Here is a 20,076-nt window from a genome sequence, read left to right on the forward strand (position 1 = left end):
TAAATAGAAACAGATGAAACGTGTGATTTTGTTGGGATCAGGTGGAATCTGGTTTTGTTTTGTAAATTGAGGCAATTCAGAGGTGGTGTTTTGGAGTGATTCCTGAGATGACAAAGTTATTTTATAAGGAAAGGTTAATTAGAATGGCTCTATACTCAGTGATGTTTTTGAAGAATTCAAGTTAACCTTGATCAAACATAAGATTTGATTGAGGAGCAAATTACTGCAGATGCTGGAATCTACTAAAACAACAAATGCTGGAGATCACAGCAGGTTAGGCAGCATCCATGGAGAGAGAGAGAGAGCAAGCCAACCTTTGAGTCTAGTTGAGCTCAGATGAAAAGTTGTCTAGACTCGAATCATTAGATAACAATGAGGGTTCAACAAAATAGATACCAAGAAAACATTTCCCCTTGTTGGGGAATCTAAAAACTAGGGATCACAGATTCATAGTGAGGGACCACCCATTGAAGATGAGATGAGTAGAAGTTTGTGCTATCAGCAAGTCATGAAACTTTGTAATTGTGCACCTGAGGGAACAATGGTAACTGGCGCATTGACCCAGTTGGACAGATTTTGGAAATTTAGGAGAGTCAAGAGACATGAGGAATGGGCAGGAAAGTAAGTCTGTAGCCAAGATTAAATCAGACTTGATCTAGCTGAATGGTTAAAAAGACTTGAGACTATGCAGCTTCTCATTTCCTATGTATCTCAGAGGACAGTTAGTTATTTATTAAAGAGAGGATTTTCATCCTGAAATACAGAACTCCAGACGCTGCTTTCTCTTGGATTTGATAATAGTTTCTTGAAGAGACGAATAGCTCAAAAAATCCATTATTTGAAATGGAGTGTAAATATGAGAAAAAAATGGAAAAACAATTTGTTTAATCTATAAACCACAGAGAGAATTGAAGAAGGAATGTTTAATTCAAAACTAAATAAAGTTTGGACAATGAAATGTTTTTAATCAACCTGTTCAGACAGCCTCTGATACATCTCTGCAACATTTGGATCTTAAACTTCTATATTCTGGCTCAGAGGTAGTGATGCTACAACTACACAATAAGACTCCTCAATCAAGAAAAGTATGCTAACTAAAAGCAGATCAATGAGATCAAGGTATATTTTCTGAATTAACACAACCATTAAAACAACGTATATTTTCTTAAAGTGAGCAATGCGCTTGCTCCTGAAATAGCTGAGAGATTGAAACCATTTTCTGAGAGATTTCTTTGAGGACTGCATGCTAAATACTAGAGAAGTTCTATCTAAACAACTCTTGATAAATGTGGCCCATGCCATGCCCTGGGACATTGCATCAGGATCATCACAAAAAAAAAGTTTGACACCCTTGCTTTGGAACAATGAATGACGTGGCATAAATAGGCAAAATCCAGTGCATCCTTTGCAGCAGAATAATCATCACTTTTTCATGTTAATATCCAGGTGAGGGAAAAAGAGAAGGCAGGGCACTCAGAAGGAATTCAATCATTGTTTGAAAATAACTGATTCCTCTCATTTTTATGAAATAAATTGTTTGTGTTACTTACAGAGCAACATTTAGAGCATTTCAATTGACAAAACGAAGATGTGATTAGAACAAAACAATTCCTTTGCATAACTAGTTGAGAAGCTGGACAATGCGAAACCAAGACCATCTCCCCACTGATATAGGAGACCACGAGAGCTAAACAATTGGGAAATTCCGTGCTTCGTGTTAACATTGGAATTTCTTTTGAAAAATGAGATAAAAATGGATGAAAAATGAAATCAAGTGAGAAAAATATTGTTGACAAGCTGTGTTTACCAAATTTATTTTTAAAAAAATACCCTGAATATAGATAATTTATTTGTTGGGAAGACATTCTTGAATTGCACTTGGGCCACATGAAATGGACATTTGGCAAACGATGAAGATGCATGTTCAAAGGTTATCTGATCAGACAAATATTATAGGATATTGCTGAATGTGGAAAGGTGATATGGGAAGAAATATAAGGCTTAAGAGTTGACCCCAAATAGAAAACAGCTGAAGGGTGGGAAGAAATGAAGATTGTACCTTCATTTTAAAATTCCTTAAAACTTGGCAAATGCAGGGGAAAAACAACTTGCTGCATTGTGTGTTTTAGAACCAAATGCAAAAAAATGTAATACTGAATTTCTACAAGTGATGATTATGTTGTAGTTTAAATTCTGTGTACAATTTTCTTTAACAGCCTATTATATAATCAGAGTTTTATTTTTAGCAAGAATGAGGCAACGCAACTGATTTCTATAGAAACCTACATTTCTGCTCTTGGATTTCATTGAATAATATCCATCCACTTCAAGAAGCTTTGGATTCTGCTTCCATTAGAAAGAATGTCAAAGCTCAGGAACACACGTGTATGTCTATTGGGATATTACGACTGACAACTTATGGACTGGATATTATCATTTGGGTGATCTTGGCACTAGGAAGACCAGACCTGGGTTGAAAACACACAAAAGTTCATACTCCAAATGTTTTGTCATGATTCATTAACTGAGCAACTATATTGATATCAAGCTTTAGGGTTTTGTAATGAATCAGAGAAGTTGTCTATGATCAAAATCCACACCTCTGTATTTAAAACAATGCTGATGGGACAGAATGGAAGTATTCTACAATTGGCAAGTATTAGAACTTTGGGTGAAGTCATTTGATCTTCATAAGTTAACACACTGAGTAAAGATCTTTGCTTTAGAATTTTGACAGCGTCTGCTGACAATTCTGAGAGTGTCGCAATACTTAAGGTTACGAAAATCTTATTCAGACAAATTTCCTGACTTTAACCAAAGAATAAACTAAGTTCAATGAAGCGATAAGAAAACAAGGTAAAGTGATACCATTAATATGCTCACACACATGTACATTTGGTAAGGTAACAGGACAGACTTAGAATGATTACCTCATCTATCAAGTTAAAAAAATCACACAACACCAGGTTATAATCCAACAGGTTTATTTGGAAACATTAGCTTTTGAAAGCCAGTGTTTTCAAATACGCCTGTTGGACTATAACCTGGTGTGTGATTCTTAAACATTGTCCACATCAGTCCAACACCGACACCTCCAAGTCATAGTCTATGGAAGTTACAAGAGATGAGTATATGTTTAGCTGTTCTGTGGCTGTGTCAATGCTTTAGCTGCTCACTTCACCTATTCTGAATGCAGTCATTTCTATGTTTAAACTGGTTCACAATTGATCACTTTGACAAAACCAGGGATGCCTTTTCCAAAGAGAGAGAGAGAGGATGACATGGCTTCTCAGCATGTCTTCAGAATAGCATTGCCTTAAACTCCACTCTTTCTTGTTAAGGAGCCCATAAAGCACTTTACTCACTTGTACATTCCAGAGAGATTCTATCAGTTCACATCTGCAGCAGTCATGGCTCCAAGACCAATAATTACATTTTGATATCTTGAGCAGAAGTATTTGAAATGTTCAGGATGGTCTGAACAAGGACGTGTTCTATGCTCCCCAGAGGTTTGAAAGTCTTGTCTCAGCCCACTTGGTTAAATGCTAAATCTTGAAATTAGCAGTAGACCAGGCTTTCTTGGCAGTTTGGCAATCTCTTAAACTCAGTTGTCAGTTTTTAAAAACAAAATTGTCTGTAGACAGTGTAATTACGAAAAGAAAACTATAAAAAAGGAAAACTAGAAACAGTATCTTCAAAACAAAAAAACAATTCTTGTAACACAAGTGAGACAAATAAATAGCCTATTGGAATCTTAAACTGATTCTCTCAGACATCCCTGGAACTGATGTTGTAGACCATGGAGTAATATGGATCCTGTTTGATAGGAAGAAGCCTATCTTTTTGACAGTTATGGCTGGAAGTGACTGAGGAGTGTTCACCTTCACTCACGTATAGCATACTGAAAAATATTCAATGCATGCATCACGGCAGAAAAGATGAGATGTAAGGCATTTTCAAGTACGAGCCTCCACATCCTGATCGCACCAGCATTTCTTTTTTATGCAACACTCCTTAAACATTTGCTTTTCAAATATAGCCATCCCCCTCTATTTGGAGGCAAGTCTCCCCAATCTGAATAGTTGATTATAGCTGACACTCACTGCCTTTATTCCTGATGAAGGGCTTTTGCCCAAAACGTCAATTTCGAAGCTACTTGGATGCTGCCTGAACTGCTGTGCTCTTCCAACACCACTAATCCAGAATATAACTGACATTGTTTTGCAGCGATTTCACACCCATTCTTCAGAGTCACCCTTCACAAATGCTGTCCTCACATCTTTTCAACACATTCCATTTCTCTCACACATAATTCTTCTTGCAAATTACAAGGGTGCACTTCAAGTCAAATGATATTTGGCCCTCTATGATTGAGAGACAGGTGAGAGGTAGCATTGGGATGATCAGCATACATACGAGAATTGATGTTATGCTTTTGGATGATGTCACTAAGGGGTTAGATTATAAACAGAAGGGGAAAAGGATAGGTCCATGAGGAAATACCAAAGTGAGGTAGCACAAAGAGAAGCCAATGCAAGTGGTTGACAGGCCACCATAAATAGTAAAAGACTATACTCCATTAATGGTATGCTGAAATGTGACCACAAAAGGTTGTTGTACATTATCCAGGAGGCTGTCATGAAGTCTTCACTCACCACTGGTCAAGTCTGTCACAGATCTTCAGAGGTCCTATCAGAGTCAGTGACTTGCTCCTTAGAGGCAATAGCGAGCCTCGAACAATGTAATTGATTGCACCAATGTGGAAACTTACCACTGATGCAAAAGGAACTTTCAACTCTAAAATTCTAGGAGCAGTAATTACTGTTTTATAAGCTTACATTGTTTTGTTACGCTGGGGGAAAAAAGATCAAAACAACTGCACTATAAAATGGAGGAAGAGAGACAAAGGCAGAGACCACATAGTTAAAGAAAGAAACCTACACTGCTGTCTGACATAGCAGTGAATCTGTAGTGTGACTGTCTTTGCTGTTTGAGCTCAAGTATCTCCGCATATCAGAGTGTGTCTAAGTAACGCTAAGATACAACAAAGTTCAAAGCTGACTCTTGAGAAGAGTTAAATGCGTGGCTACAGGGATGGTGCAGGAGGCAGGGATTCCGGTTTCTGGAAAACTGGGGTTCTTTCTGGGGAAGGTGGGACCTCTATAAACAGGATGGTCTACACCTGAACCTGAGGGGCACCAGTATCCTTGGGGGGAGGTTTGCTAGTGCTCTTTGGGAGGGTTTAAACTAACTCTGCAGGGGCATGGGAACCTGGACTGTAGCTTTAGGGTACAGGACCTTGATGTAGGGAGGTTAGGAACATGGCATCGATCTCGAAGGAGGGTGCCTGTAAACAGGAAGGTGGCTTGAAATGTGTATACTTCAATGCCAGAAGTATAAGAAATAAGGTAGGTGAGCCTCCAGCATGAGTTGGTACCTGGGGCTTCGATGTTGTGGCCATTACAGAGACGTGGGTAGAACAGGGACAGGAATGGCTGTTGCAGGTTCCAGGGTTTAAATGTTTTAGTAGGGTCAGAGATGGGGGCAAAAGAGGGGGAGGTGTGGCATTGCTTGTCAAGGATAGTATTACAGCAGTAGAAAGGGTGATGGAGGAAGACTTTCCATCTGAGGTAGTGTGGGCAGAGGTTAGAAATAGGAAAGGTGAGGTCACCCTGTTAAGAGTTTTCTACAGGCCTCCTAATAGTCCGAGAGAAGTAGAGGAAAGTATCGCAAGGATGATTCAGGAGAAGAGTGAAAGTAATAGGGTGGCTGTTATGGGGGACTTTAACTTCCCAGATATTGACTGGGAAAGCTATAGCTCGAGTTCGTTAGATGGGTCAGTGTTTGTCCAATGTGTGCAGGAGGGTTTCCTGACAATATGTAGACAGGCCAACAAGAGGTGAGGCTATACTGAATTTAGTTCTAGGTAATGAACTAGGCCAGGTGTTAGACTTGGAGGTAGGTGAGCACTTCGGGGGCAGTGACCACAACTCGGTGACTTTTACTCTTGTGATGGAGAGGGATAAGTGTGCACTGCAGGGCAACAGTTATAGCTGGGGGCAGGGGAATTATGATGCGGTGAGGCATTGACTTAGGATGCGTGGATTAGAAAAACAGGCTTCAAGGGAAGAACACAAATGATATGTGGAGATTGTTCAAGGAACAGCGAATGGGTGTCCTTGATAAGTATGTACCAGTCAGGCAGGGAGTAAAGGGTCTTGTGAGGGAGCCGTGGTTTAATCAGGAATTGGAATCCCTTGTGAAAGGGAAGAGGGCGGCCTATGTAAAGATGAGGCGTGAAGGTTCAGTTGGGGTGATTGAAAGTTATAAGGTAGCCAGGAAGGATCTAAAGAGAGAGCTAAGAGCAGCGAGAAGGGGACATGAAAAGTCCTTAGTTGGTAGGATTAGGGAAAACCCAAAGGCTTTCAAAAGGTATGTCAGGAATAAAAGGGTGACTAGGGTAGGTATCGGTCCAGTCAAGGATAGTAGTGGGAAGTTGTGTGTGGAGGCGGAGGAGATTGGTGAGACACTAAATCAATACTTTTCGTCAGTATTCACTCAGGAACAGGACACTGTTGCTGATGTGAATATTGAGTCACAAGTGATTAGAATGGATGGCCTTGAGGTACGTAGGGAAGAGGTCCGGGGAACACTGGAAAGGATGAAAATAGATAAGTCCCCTGGGCCTGATGGCATTTATCCTAGGATCCTCTGGGAAGCTAGGGAGGAGATAGCGGAGCCATTGGCCTTGATTTTTAGGTCGTCGTTGTCTTTGGGAATAGTGCCAGAAGACTGGAGGATAGCAAATGTGGTCCCCTTGTTCAAGAAGGGGAGCAGGGATAGCCCGAGTAACTATAGGCCAGTGAGTCTCACTTCTGTTGTGGGCAAAGTCTTAGAGAGAATTGTAAGGGATAGGATTTATGAACATCTGGATAGGAATAATGTGATCAAGGATAGTCAGCATGGTTTTGTGAAGGGCAGGTCGTGCCTCACAAACCTTATTGAATTCTTTGAGAAGGTGACTAAGGAAGTGGACGAGGGTAAAGCAGTAGATGTGGTGTATATGGATTTTAGCAATGTGTTCGATAAGGTACCCCATGGCAGGCTAATGCAAAAACTACGGAGGTATGGCATTGAGGGTGCATTAGAGGTTTGGATTAGGAATTGGCTGGCTGGAAGGAGACAGAGGGTAGTAGTTGATGGTAAAGGTTCATCTTGGAGTGCAGTTACTAGCGGTGTTCCACAAGGATCTGTTTTGGGACCATTGCTGTTTGTCATTTTTATAAATGACCTGGAGGAGGGGCTTGAAGGCTGGGTGAGCAAGTTTGCGGATGACATGAAAGTCGGTGGAGTTGTGGACAGCGAAGAAGGATGTGGCAGGTTACAGCGCGATATAGATAAGTTGCAGAGCTGGGCAGTAAGGTGGCAAATGGAATTCAATGTAGCTAAGTGTGAAGTCATTCACTTTGATAGGAGTAACAAGAAGATGGATTACTGGGCTAATGGTAGACTACTTGGTAGTGTGGATGAGCAGAGGGATCTTGGTGTCCATGTACACAGATCTTTGAAAGTTGCCACCCAGGTAAATAGTGCTGTGATGAAGGCATATGGCGTACTGGGCTTTATTGGTAGAGGAATTGAGTTCCGGAGTCCTGAGGTCATGTTGCAGTTGTATAAGACTCTGGTGCGGCCTCATCTGGAGTATTGTGTGCAGTTTTGGTCGCCATACTACAGGAAGGATGTGGAGGCATTGGAACGAGTGCAGAGCAGGTTTACCAGGATGTTGCCTGACATGATAGGAAGATCGTATGAGGAAAGGCTGAGGCACTTGGGACTTTTCTCATTGGAGAAAAGAAGGTTTAGGGGAGATTTGATAGAGGTATACAAGATGATTAAGGGTTTAGATAGGGTTGACAGTGAGAACCTTTTTCCGCGTATGGAGTCAGCTGTTACTAGGGGACACAGCTTTAAATTAAGGGGTGGTAGGTATAGGACAGATGTTAGGGGTAGATTTTTTTACTCAGCGGGTTGTGAGTTCATGGAATGCCCTGCCAGTAGCAGTGGTGGACTCTCCCTCTTTATGGTCATTTAAGCGGGCATTGGACAAGCATATGGAGGTTATTGGGCTAGTGTCGGTTAGGTAGGCTTCGGTCGGCGCAACATCGAGGGCTGAAGGGCCTTTACTGCGCTGTATTTTTCTATGTTCTATGTTCTATGAACCTGCATGGGAAAGATCACAGCACAGGGGAAGCTAGTGCATAGTTTTAAAGTGTAACCTTGCTATAAATTAAGAGTAGTGAATAGTGTGGGTTCTATTTTTGATGATAATCAAGAGCTAGCTGTCAAAATGTAAATTTTTAAAAATATAAAACATAGGTACGACGTTAGCCTGGAGCATTTTTTAGAGCAATAAGATGGTGCTATTTTCTGGTACTGTAGATTGTTAAGGAGCAAAGATGGCCTTCAGTGCAGCGATGCGACATAGGAAGGGAAAAGGATGAGAGATTCTGAAGAGAAAGTATAGAAAGTTAGACAGGAGTTTAAAAAGGAGGTCTTTGAGGGCAGTAATATCTGGATTACTCTTGGGGCTATGAGTTAGTAAGAGTATGAACAGGAGGATAGAGCAGATGAACGTGTGGCTGAGGTCAGGTGCACCCTACAACTCTGTGGCAAGTGAGGGAAAGTGATTGCTGGGCCCACTGCTGAGGTATTTATATCATCAATAGTCACAGGTGACATGCTGGAAGATTGGAGTTAGCTAACATGGTGCCATTATTTAAGAAAGGTGGTAAGGACAAGCCAGGGAACAGTGAGCCTGACATCGGTGGTAGGCAAGTTGTTGGAGGGAATTCTGAGGGCAGGATGTACATGTATTTGGAAATGCTAGGACTGATTAGGGATAGTCAACATGGCTTTGTGTGTGGGAAATCATGTCTCACAGACTTTATTGAATTTTTTGAAGAAGAAACAAAGAGGATTGATGAGGGCAGAGTGATGGACGTGATCTAAATGGACTTCAGTAAGGTGTTCAACAAGGTTCCCCTTGGGAGACGGTTAGTAAGGTAAGATCACCTGGAATACAGGGAGAACTAGCCATTTGGATACAGAACTGGTTTGAATGTAGAAAACAGAGGGTGGTGGTGGGTTGCCTTTCAGACTGGAGGCCTGGGACCAGTGGAGTGGCACAAGGATCAGTGCTGGGTCCACTAATACAAACATAGGAAGTATAGTTAGTAAGGTTAAAGATGCCATCAAAATTGAAGGTATAGTGGAAAGTGAAGAAGGTTGCCTCAGAGTACAACAGGATCTTAATCAGATGGGACAATGGCCTGAGTCATCGCAGATGGAGTTTAAATTAGATAAATGCGAGGTGCTGCATTTTGAAAAGGCAAATCAGGGCAGGACTTATAAACTTAATGGTAGACTCTGTGGAGTGTTGCTGAACAAAGAGACCTTGGAGTGCAGGTTCATAGGTCCTTGAAAGTGGAGTCGCAGGTAGATGGGATAGTGAAGGCGGCGTTTGGCATGCTTTCCCTGATTGGTCAGAGCATCGAGTATAGGAGTTGAGAGGTCATGTTGTGGCCGTATAGGACGTTGGTTTGGCCAGTTTTGGAATATTGTGTGCAATTCTGTTCTCCCTGCGAAAAGACATTGTGAAACTTGAAAGGGTTCAGACAAGATTTACAAGGATGTCAGATTTGAGCGATAGGGAGAGGCTGAATAGGCTGTTTCCCCGGAACATCAGAGTCTGAGGGATGACCTTATAGAGGTTTATAAAGTCATGAGGGGCATAAAAAGGGTAAATAGACAAGATCTTTCCTCTGGGGTGGGGGAGTTCAAAACTAGATGGCACAGGTTTAGGGTGAGAGGGGAAAAACTTAAAAGGAACCTAAGGGTAACTTTTTCATGCAGAGAGTGGTGCGTCAATGGATTGAGCTGCAGAGGAAGTAGTGGAGACTGGTCCAAATACAACATTTAAAAAGGCATCTGAATGGGTATATGAATAGGAAGGGTTTAGAGGAATATGGGTAAGTGGGACTAAATTTGTGGTGCATTGGTAAGGAAAGGATTTTCTTTTTTTTTAATTTTATTGTGTGATTGGCAAAAGCCTTTCTTACCTTTTTCGTAACTTCAGTCTCAACTTAGATAAAACTTAAGGCTAAAAATGGCAGGAGATCTCAGACTCATGTTATGCTCCTCTTGCTCAATGTGGGAGCTCAGGGACATAGCTGATGTCCCTGGCTCCTTCACGTGCAGGAAGTGTGTCCAGTTGCAGCTGTTGTTCGACCCCTGCATGGTGGCTCTAGAGCTGCGGATGGACTCACTTTGGAGCACCCGCGATGGTGAGGGGGTTGTGGATAGCACGCTTAGTGAATTGGTCACACCACAGGTTAGGATTGCTGAGGGAGAAAGGGAATGGGTAACCAAAAGGCAGAGAAAGAGCAGGAAGGCAGTGCAGGTGTCCCCTGCGGTCATCTCCCTCCAAAACAGGTGTACGGTTTTGGATACTGTTCGGGGAGATGGTTCACCAGGAGAAGGCAGCAGTAGCCAAGTTCATGGCACAGTGGCTGTACAGAAGGGCAGGAAAAAGAGTGGATGGGCTATAGTCATAAGGGATTCAATTGTAAGGGGAGTAGATAGGCGGGTCTCTGGTCAAAAATGCGATTCCTGAATGGTATGTTGCCTCCCAGGTGCATGGGTCCGGGATGTCTCAGATCGGCTGCAGAAAATTCTCAAGGGGGACGGTGAACAGCCAGTTGTCGTGGTGCATGTAGGCACCAATGATATAGGTTAAAAAACGGGATGAGCTCCAACAAGAATAATTTAGGGAGTTAGAAAACAAGCTAAAAAGTAAGACTTCAGAGATAGTAATCTCAGGATTTCCACCAGTGCCATGTGCGAATCAGATGGGAATGACTGAAAAAGCAGGATGAATGCGTGGCTTGAGAGATGGTGCAGGAGGGAGGGGCTCAGAATTTTGGGATATTGGAACCGCTTCTGGGGGAGTTGGGACTATTACAAATTAGATGGTCTACACCTGGGTCACACTGGAAACAATGTCCTTGGAGGTGCTTTTGCCAACGCTGTTGGGGAGAGTTTAAGCTAATCCGGAAGGGGTATGGGAACCAAATGATGAGGTTAGTGCACAGGAAGGAGGTAGTAACTAAAGCCTGTAAGGAACTAGATAATTAAGTCAGTGTGACTAAGAGGAAGAGTAGGCAGTGAGGAGAGGATGAACGCAGGGGACTGGTGGGCTGAGGTGCATTTGTTTTAATGCAAGAAGTATAGTAGGTAAGGCAGATGAACATATGGCTTGGATTATGACCTGGGAGTATGATGTCATTGCTATTACTGAGATTTGATTGAGGGAATGGCACGATTGGCAATTAAACATCCCAGGATATCAATGCTTCAGGTGGGATAGAGAGGGAGGTAAAAGGGGTGAAGGAGTTGCATTACTGGTCAAAGAAGACATCACAGCTGTGCTGAAGGAGGGCACTATGGGAATAGTGAGGTAAAATGGACAGAGCTCAGAAATAGGAAGGGTGCAGTAACAATGTTGGGGCTGTACTACAGGCCTCCCAACAGTGAGTGTAAGATACAGGTACAAATGTGGAGAGACATCATGGAAAGATGTAGGAATAACAGGATATTGGTGATCGGAGATTTTAGTTTTCCCAACATTCACTGGGATTCACTTAATGTTAGAGGTCTGATTGGAGCAGAATTTTTAAGGAGCATCCTGGAGGGTTTAATAGGGTGTAGGTTTGCTCGCTGAGCTGTAGGTTTGATATCCAGATGTTTCATTACCTGGCTAGGTAACGTCATCAGTGGTGACCTCCAAGTGAAGCGAAGCTGTTGTCTCCTGCTTTCTATTTATATCTTTCTCCTGGATTGGATTCTTGGGGTTTGTGGTGATGTCATTTCCTGTTTGTCTTCTGAGGGGTTGATAGATGGCATCTAGATCTATGTGCTTGTTTATGGCGTTGTGGTTGGAGTGCCAGGCCTCTAGGAATTCTCTGGCATGTCTTTTCTTAGCCTGTCCCAGGATAGATGTGTTGTCCCAGTCGAAATGGTGGTTTTTTTCATCCGCGTGTAGGGCTATGAGGGAGACGGGGTCGTGTCTTTTTGTGGCTGGCTGGTGTTCATGTATCCTGGTGGCTAACTTTCTTCCTGTTTGTCCTCCGTAGTGTTTGTGGCAGTCCTTGCATGGAATTTTATAGATGACGTTGGTTTTGTCCATGGGTTGTACTGGGTCCTTTAAGTTTGTTGGTTTTTGTTGAGAGTGTTGGTGGATTTGTGTGCTACTAGGATTCCGAGGGGTCTCAGTAGTCTGGCTGTCATTTCTGAGACTTCCTTGATGTATGGTAAGGTGGTTAGGGTTTCTAGCTGTGTTTGTCTGCTTGTCGTGGTTTGTTCTTGAGGAATCTACGCATTGCGCACCCCATCCAGGAGAAAGATATAAATAGAAAGCAGGAGACAACAGCTTTGCTTCACTTGGAGGTTGCCACTGATGATGTTACCTAGCCAGGTAATGAAATGTCTGGATATCAAACCTACAGCTCAGCGAACAAACCTACACCCTAAACCTCAACCTGAGCTACAAACCTTCACAAACCTTGCGGTTTAATAGACCAATATATAAATAGGCCAACTCGTGATGGGGCCATATTGGATCTGGTGTGAGGGAATGAGCCCAACAGGTGGTTGAAGTTTCAGCAAGAAATTACTTTGGAAATAATGATCACAATTCCATAAGTTTTAGAATACTCACAGACAAAGACCAGAGTGGCCTTAAAGGATGAGTGCTAAACTGGGGAAGGCCAACTATAGCAAAATTCAGCAGGAGCTGGGGATGTAGATTTGGAGCAGCTGTTTGAAGGTCAATCCACATTTGATATGTGGGAGGCTTTTAAAGAGAGGTTGATTCGAGTTCAGGAGAGATATGTGATCCAGTGAAAATGAGGGATAGAAATAGAAAGATGAGAGAACCATGGATGACATGTGAAGTCTAGCTAAGAGGAAAAAGGATGCATACTTAAGGTCGAGGCGACTGAAGACAGACAAAGCTTTGCAAGAATATCGGAAATATAGTACCAATCAGAAATGAGGAATTAAAACAGCTGAAAGAGGTCATAAGTTATTCTTAGCAAGCAGGGTTAAGGAAAACCCCAAAGCCTTTCATTCACATTTCAGGAGCAAGAGGGTACCTCAAGAAAGGGTTGCCCCACTCAAGGACAAAGGAGGAAAGATATGCGTGGAGTCAGAGAAAATGGGTGAGATTCTGAATGAGTATTTTGCATTGGTAGGAGAGGGGCATGGCAGATTTAGGGGTTAGGGATAGATCTTTGATTACTCTACATCAAGTCAGCAGGAGGAGAGAGGATGTTCTGGGTATTCTAAAAGGCATTAAGGTGGACAAGTCCCCAGGTCCGGATGGGATCTATGTCAGGTTACTGAGGGAAGCGAGAGAGGAAATAGCTGGGGCTTTAACAGATATCTATGCAGCATGCTTGAACATGGGGGAGGTCCCAGAGGACTGAAGAATTGCTGATGTTGTCCCCATGTTTACAAAGTTTAGCAGGTATAATCCAGGTAATCACAGACCTGTGAGCATGACATCAATGGTAGGGAAGCTGCTGGAGAAGATACTGAGGAATAGGATTTATAGCCATTTGGAAGAGTTTAGGCTATTAGCGATAGGCAGCATGGTTTTGTGCAGGGAAGGTCATGTCTTACAAACCTAATAGAATTCTTTGAAGAGGTGACAAAGCTGATTGATAAGGGAAGGGATGTAGATGCCATATACATGGATTTTAGTAAGGTGTTTGATAAGGTTCCCATGGTAGGTTGATGGAGAAGGTGAAGTCACATGGGCTCCAGGGTATTCTAGCTAGATGGACAGAGAACTGTATGGGCATCAGGAGACAGACAGTAGTAGTGGAACGGAGCTTCTCAAAATGGAGACCGGTAATCAGTGGTGTCCCAGATGGATCCATGCTGGGACCACTGTTGTTTGTAATATACATAAATGATTTGGAGGAAGGTGTAGATGGTCTGATTAACACGTTTGCAGATGACACAATGATTGGTGGAGAAGCAGATAGTGAAGGGGACTGTCAGAGAATACAGCAGAATATAGATAGATTGGAGAGTTGGGCAGATAAATGGCAGATAGAGTTCAATCAGGACAAATACGAGGTGATGCATTTTGAAAGATCCAATTCAAGAGCGAACTATACAGTAAATAGAAAAGTCTTGGAAAAATTGATGTTCAGAGAGATCTGGGTGTTCAGGTCCATTGTTCCCTGAAGGTGGCAATGCGAGTCAGCCGAGTGGTCAAGAAGGCATACGGCATGCTTTCCTTCATCGGATGGGGTATTGAGTACATGAGGTGGCAGGTCATGTTAGACTTTGTATTAGACTTTGGTTCGGCCATATTTGGAATACTATGTACAGTTTTGGTCACCACATTACCAAAAGGATTTGGATGCTTTGGAGAGGGTGCAGAGGAGGTTCACCAGGGTGTTGACTGGTTTGGAGGGTGCTAACTATGAGGAGAGGTTGAGTAGATGAGGATTATTTTCATTGGAAAGATGGGGATTGAGAGGGGAACTGATTGAGGCCTACAAAATCATGAGAGGTATAGACAGGATGGAGAGCAAGAAGCTTTTTCCCAAAGCTTTTTCTCTCGGAATTTGTGTTTTTTATGTTTATCTGTTTAAGTTAGGGATAGAGGTTAGCTTTTTAGTTTTAGTAGTTTTGGTAATGTTGGAAGGAATAGAGTCCATTTTTTTCCCCCACTCGTCACACACTGAATGGGCTTCTTCCTCTCAGGGACCGTGGGTTGCAGTGAGTGGTCATGGCTAGCGATCTGTTCAGGTGGTGCACCTGGAATATAAAGGGGAGCCATTCACTCATTAAAAGAAAATCAAATCTGAGGAAAGAAAGAGTTTGACTGATAGGGAACATCTGAAGTTACAGCAGGGGGGATACGACAGGGTATTCTTTTCGTTCTTTAGCTCCAAAAGCAGAACAGTGGCCATACTGGTATGAAAGAACGTCCATTTTCAGGTGACAGATGAAATCAAGGATGCGTTTGGAACGGTTCGTCATTCTCAAGGCGCTGATACATGGAAAAGAGAATTGCATCCTGAACGTTTATACTGTCTCCCGGCGCATCCTCTCAAAGTTTTAGTTTATGCAGTCTCTAGACTAATCAGGGAGAGAACTGGCAATATCACTCCTGAATTGAGGAAGATCTATGCCAGATTCCGAGAGTTCAATGCGGAGTTATACTGGTTGGAGGGCTGCAGGGATGAAGATGCGAAAATGGAACCCTTCTTTGAGAACCTAGACCTTCCCAGTATAAATGCAGATCAGGCCTCCCTTTTAAACGCAGCTCTGACAGTACAGGAGGTGCAGGAGGCGATGGGTCAGCTCCAAAGTGCTAATGATTTGGAGATGCTAGTGTTGGACTGGGGTGTACAAAGTTACAAATCACACAACACCAGGTTACAGTCCAACAGGTTTAATTGGAAGTACTAGCTTTCGGAGCGACGCTCCTTCATCTCCCTGATTCCCAAATGAATTTTACAAGGAGTTCATACACATGTTAACTGAACCACTGCTGGGGTTGTATAGTCATTTGTACAGCCAGAACTGTCTTCCACCCTCTCTTAGGAAGTCTAATATCTCCCTTACCTTAAAGAAAGGGAAAGACCCCGAGGATTGCACATCATATAGATCCATCTCGTTGCTGAATGTGGATTTTAAAATTCTATCAAAGGTATTGGCTTTGAGACTGGATTATGTGCTGCCCATTATTATAAAAGAGGACCAGATGGGTTTTATCAAGGGCTGCAGCTCCTCCAACAACATCAGGTGGGTGTTGAATATAGTGCAAATTTGTCAGGTTTGGTGATCTCCCTGGATGCAGAAAAGGCTTTTGATCGGGTGGAATGGTCATATCTCTTTGTTGTTCGAGATCGCTTTGGTCTGGGAGGGGCCTTCGCCAGGTGGGTGGCAGTGTTATATTAAAACCCCAAGGTGGCATTTATTACAAATGGGGTTAAATTGAGCAGTTTTGGTGGGGGGAGGGACAGCCAGAGCGAGGGGGTGATGGTGTGGGAATTGGTTGAGGTACTGAAACTGGAAGACAGAATGGAGTTTCCTTTTAGATGGTCTCAGATAAGTTTTCTCTATCTGGGAATTTTTATTACCCCTCACTTCTGGCAGCTGGACAGAGCAAACTTTGTGCAGCTGTTTGAGAGAATAAAGCAGGACTTACAGCAATGGGAGAGATGACCCACATTGTAGCTCGGCCATATAGCTTTGATTAAAATGAATGTTCTTTCTCGGTTGTTCTATCCTTTGAGGATGCTCCAGCTGTTATTACCCAAACAGCTGCTGCGGAGGTTTGCGGGATGGCTTGGATGATTTATGTGGTGCCGTAAACGTTCCTTAATTAAACTTAACAAGTTGCAACAGCGGCAGAGACAGGCCACTTTAAATGCTGGAGGAAACAGCACAGAAGCACTTCACAGGAGGCTCCCAAGCACTGAGGATGTCACCTAGACAGGGGACGAGACGTTTGCAAGACAAATTCCCAGCTCGGCGAACAGAACCACAACAAGTTGCAACTTCCACAGGATATTGGGGGGGGGGGGGGAGATGGGGAGAGGTGGACCTCCCAGATCTGAGGAGATATCAAACAGGCACCCTGCTGTCATATATAGGGAAATGGGTTCATAATGATTTGAAGTCGCTGTGGCTTGATGTAGAGGCCTCGCAGGCGAAATGTCCCCTCATAAACTCACTGTTCATGGATAAGATTAGGTCAGTAGTTGAGCACCGTGAAAGTCCGATTGTCTTATATACTGTAAAAGCATGGAGGATAATGTGGCAGGGTGAGGGCAATTGCCTAAATTGTCGCTGTTCACCCAGTTAGTGGGAGCCTCAGGATTTAGACCGGGGTCAATGGACTCCAGCTTCACAGCTTGGCAGGATAAACCGATGTCCTGTTGGGAGACGTGTTTGAGGGAGAGGTCTTGATGTCATTTAGCCAATTAAGTCAGAAATATGAAATCCCTTATAGGGACCTTTTCTGATATTTCCAGGTTAGGGATTACACACAGAAGAAGACCATGCACTTGACCCGGCCCTACAAGTTGGATATAGAACACAGAGTGCACCGACGCGGGGGTGCTCTCTCAGTTAGTACCATATATCATCTGCAGAGAGGGAATGCCCTGGGGGATATGGAGAGACTCCATGAGATTTGGAATTAGGAGTTAGGGGAAGAAATCTCATCGGAAACATGGGAGAATATATGGGGGAATATAAAGAAAATTTCAATGTGCGATAAGGTATAAGCAATGCAATTGAAGATCCTCCACAGAGCCCATCTGGTGCCAGAGAGTTTAATGACATTTAAGAAATGATCTTCCCTGAAGTGTCCCAAATGTAAAAACAGTTTTGGCACTCTTACACATTGCTTTTGGTCCTGTTACAAGATCTGCAGAGATTGGGGGGCCATAGTGAATGAGCTGGAGAGGATCCTGGGACATATTAGGCCAAATGCCCATTTAAGGAGTTAGGTTTTACCTAACTCAGATGAGGGATGAAAGGCACACAAAGGTTTAGGAATTGAGTTTCAGAACATGTGACTGAGACAGCCAAAGGCACGACTGGCCAAGATGGAACAAAAGAAATCAGCAATGTGCATGTAACCAGGACTAAAGATTCGGAGGTTTGCACTCCAAAAGCAAGGAACAGCAAGAGATAGGGGAGTTGCTAAGAGGGAACTTGAATTCAAGAGGAAGAGTTTTAAAAATCTAGCATTTCCATATTTGGAGCTAACACATTTGAGCAAGCAGAGGTATAATCCAAAAATGGGGGTATATGAAATAAAAATAATGGAAGACCAACACGAAGTAATGGATTGCTGGGACAATAGAATAGATTGATTTGCTGGGTTTGCTGACGGAATCTTTCACAACAGAACACTGCACTGTTTTTGATCATTTCTAATGATAAGGCACACATTCTATCCTGTCTTAAAATTGATTGCATTCCAAAACTAAAAAGAGCATGTGTAAAATATATCAAATTCAGAATTTTATTCGTAGAAAACGTTACATTCACATTGCACTACATGTCCCGTGTCCATCAAGGGATAACTTACAGGATGATTATTTTTCATCTGCAAGTCATTTTGTTGACATCACATTACAACAAGTCAGCTGCAATCACTTGCTTCAAAAGAAATCTCTTAGCTTGCTTGGCTTTTTTTTTGAGGAACATATTTTGCATGATTCCACATGAATAAATAACCTTTCCAGTTATGTCTATCTGAAATCAACTTATTTGAATGACTCAGAGCACGACATGAGAGTTTGTTGACTACTTTGGTTCCCTCTCCAACGCAGTATATCCTGGCATCAGCAAAGCATAAGCTCTCAAAAGATGACTGAGGAAAAATGTATGGGATATGCAAGCACAGGGAAGATTACTGTCCGGTGGAAGTGAGGGAAAAGGAAAGCTGCATTATTTTCAGTCCTTGTTAATTAATTACCATTTGACAGATGTGCAAAACTGAGTTTTTTTTAATCCTTTTGATGTGATTATTTACAACTGTTATTTTGAATTCAGACCTTGTTGCAAACATTGACTCAAATCATGCTAACTTTAATAGAATATTTCAATGAATCTTCAAAAGGACACCGTTTCTCTGAAAAGTACTGATTAAGACATCGGTCACAAACCTATAATGTGGTGTTGGATTTCCTGTTGCTTCACAGTTCAGCGTTGCTTTCTCTTCCTCAGAATCCACAGGAAATACAATGTCATTCGGCTCATGGAGAAAAACTGGCCCATGTGGCTTGCCATTCCCTGTGTCAATAAAGAGAAACAGACTCTGTTAGGTTATACACACGAGGATTGTTAGAATAGGGGTGCCATTAGTAACAGGAAATAACACACTTAGCAACTGTAAAACAATTTACATCTGCATGCAGAAAACATACATCAGTTCCATTTCAAACAAGATAGTGTCCTGCATCAAAATGATTGTCAACATGTCATTCCTGCACTCTAATATCCTTGTTTCCATTTCTAGAATGAATTGGAAGAAAAAAAGTAAATCAAACAGCTTTTAGGTGAAACCACTATTACAACTATTTAATGGGATATTCAATTGTCACTTGCTTTCCAAATTCAGGGCATAAAATGAATGAAAAACAAAATTACCTTAGTCAACTAGGTTGACATTTCTACCTGTGACTATCCATACTTACAAAATCACATCTGATGTTAACAATTCAAAAGCGAACGTCTGATAAAAAAAACATTCAGCATGAACGGCCATCATTTAATTAAAAGCGTCATTACAATTAATAACAGCTCTAGTTTTAGAAATGTTATCTTTGTGCAAATATATATCAAATCATTTGCAGCACACAATACTCATTGTATTGTCGAATATTTAATGGTACAATGATTATAGTTTAAGTCTATTTTGAAGATTTTTTTTGAAAGGCATATAATTAATCATCTGCATTTTATGAGCTCTGCTACTCCCTCTAAAAAGGCAAAGACATTTAATTTAAAAAGATCATTTTTAATGTCACAGAGCTCATGTGGTGTTATACAACACAATGTGTTTCTCAAAGATAACTTTGCTTGGTATTCAGGCTTTTGTCAAATTTACCACCCATCTGTTTCACTCAAAATAAGAGGTTTTTAAAATCCTGAATAATAAGAAAATGGAGCGCGTAACATACAAATATGTTGCTCAGAAAATCTGTCATGAGCAGACTTCATTTGAATTTTAAACATCTAAGATCAGCTGTGAATTTTCATTAGAAGTAAAGGACTGGAATGACAGTCTTACTTAGACTGTCATTTTGGCACTTGTTTTTTTCAAACCAAAAGGCAAGACCACCACCTTTCTGAGAGGAGCTTATGCTCAGGTTTCCCTCAGAACTGCAGAGCCATACTTCCATCCTGAAAACTCTCTCAGAGTGCAGAACTGTCACAGGAAGGAAATCCACATCCCCTTTTCACAGCAGTGGC

At 42.1% G+C, this 20,076-nt stretch overlaps 1 protein-coding gene across 15 annotated transcripts in view; it reads right to left on the minus strand.

Moving 5' to 3' along the window:
* The window catches only part of LOC140483855 (contactin-4-like), a 2,466,301-nt gene that overhangs the window by 976,428 nt on the left and 1,469,797 nt on the right, over positions 1-20,076 (minus strand). For all 15 annotated transcript variants that reach the window (XM_072582595.1, XM_072582599.1, XM_072582606.1 and 12 more), the window contains one exon: positions 18,768-18,894. In XM_072582595.1, the coding sequence (XP_072438696.1) occupies positions 18,768-18,894 (127 nt within the window). The remainder of the gene's footprint in view (positions 1-18,767; positions 18,895-20,076) is intronic.

This window comes from Chiloscyllium punctatum, chromosome 12 (assembly GCF_047496795.1).
Source record: "Chiloscyllium punctatum isolate Juve2018m chromosome 12, sChiPun1.3, whole genome shotgun sequence".
Classification (NCBI taxonomy): domain Eukaryota; kingdom Metazoa; phylum Chordata; class Chondrichthyes; order Orectolobiformes; family Hemiscylliidae; genus Chiloscyllium; species Chiloscyllium punctatum.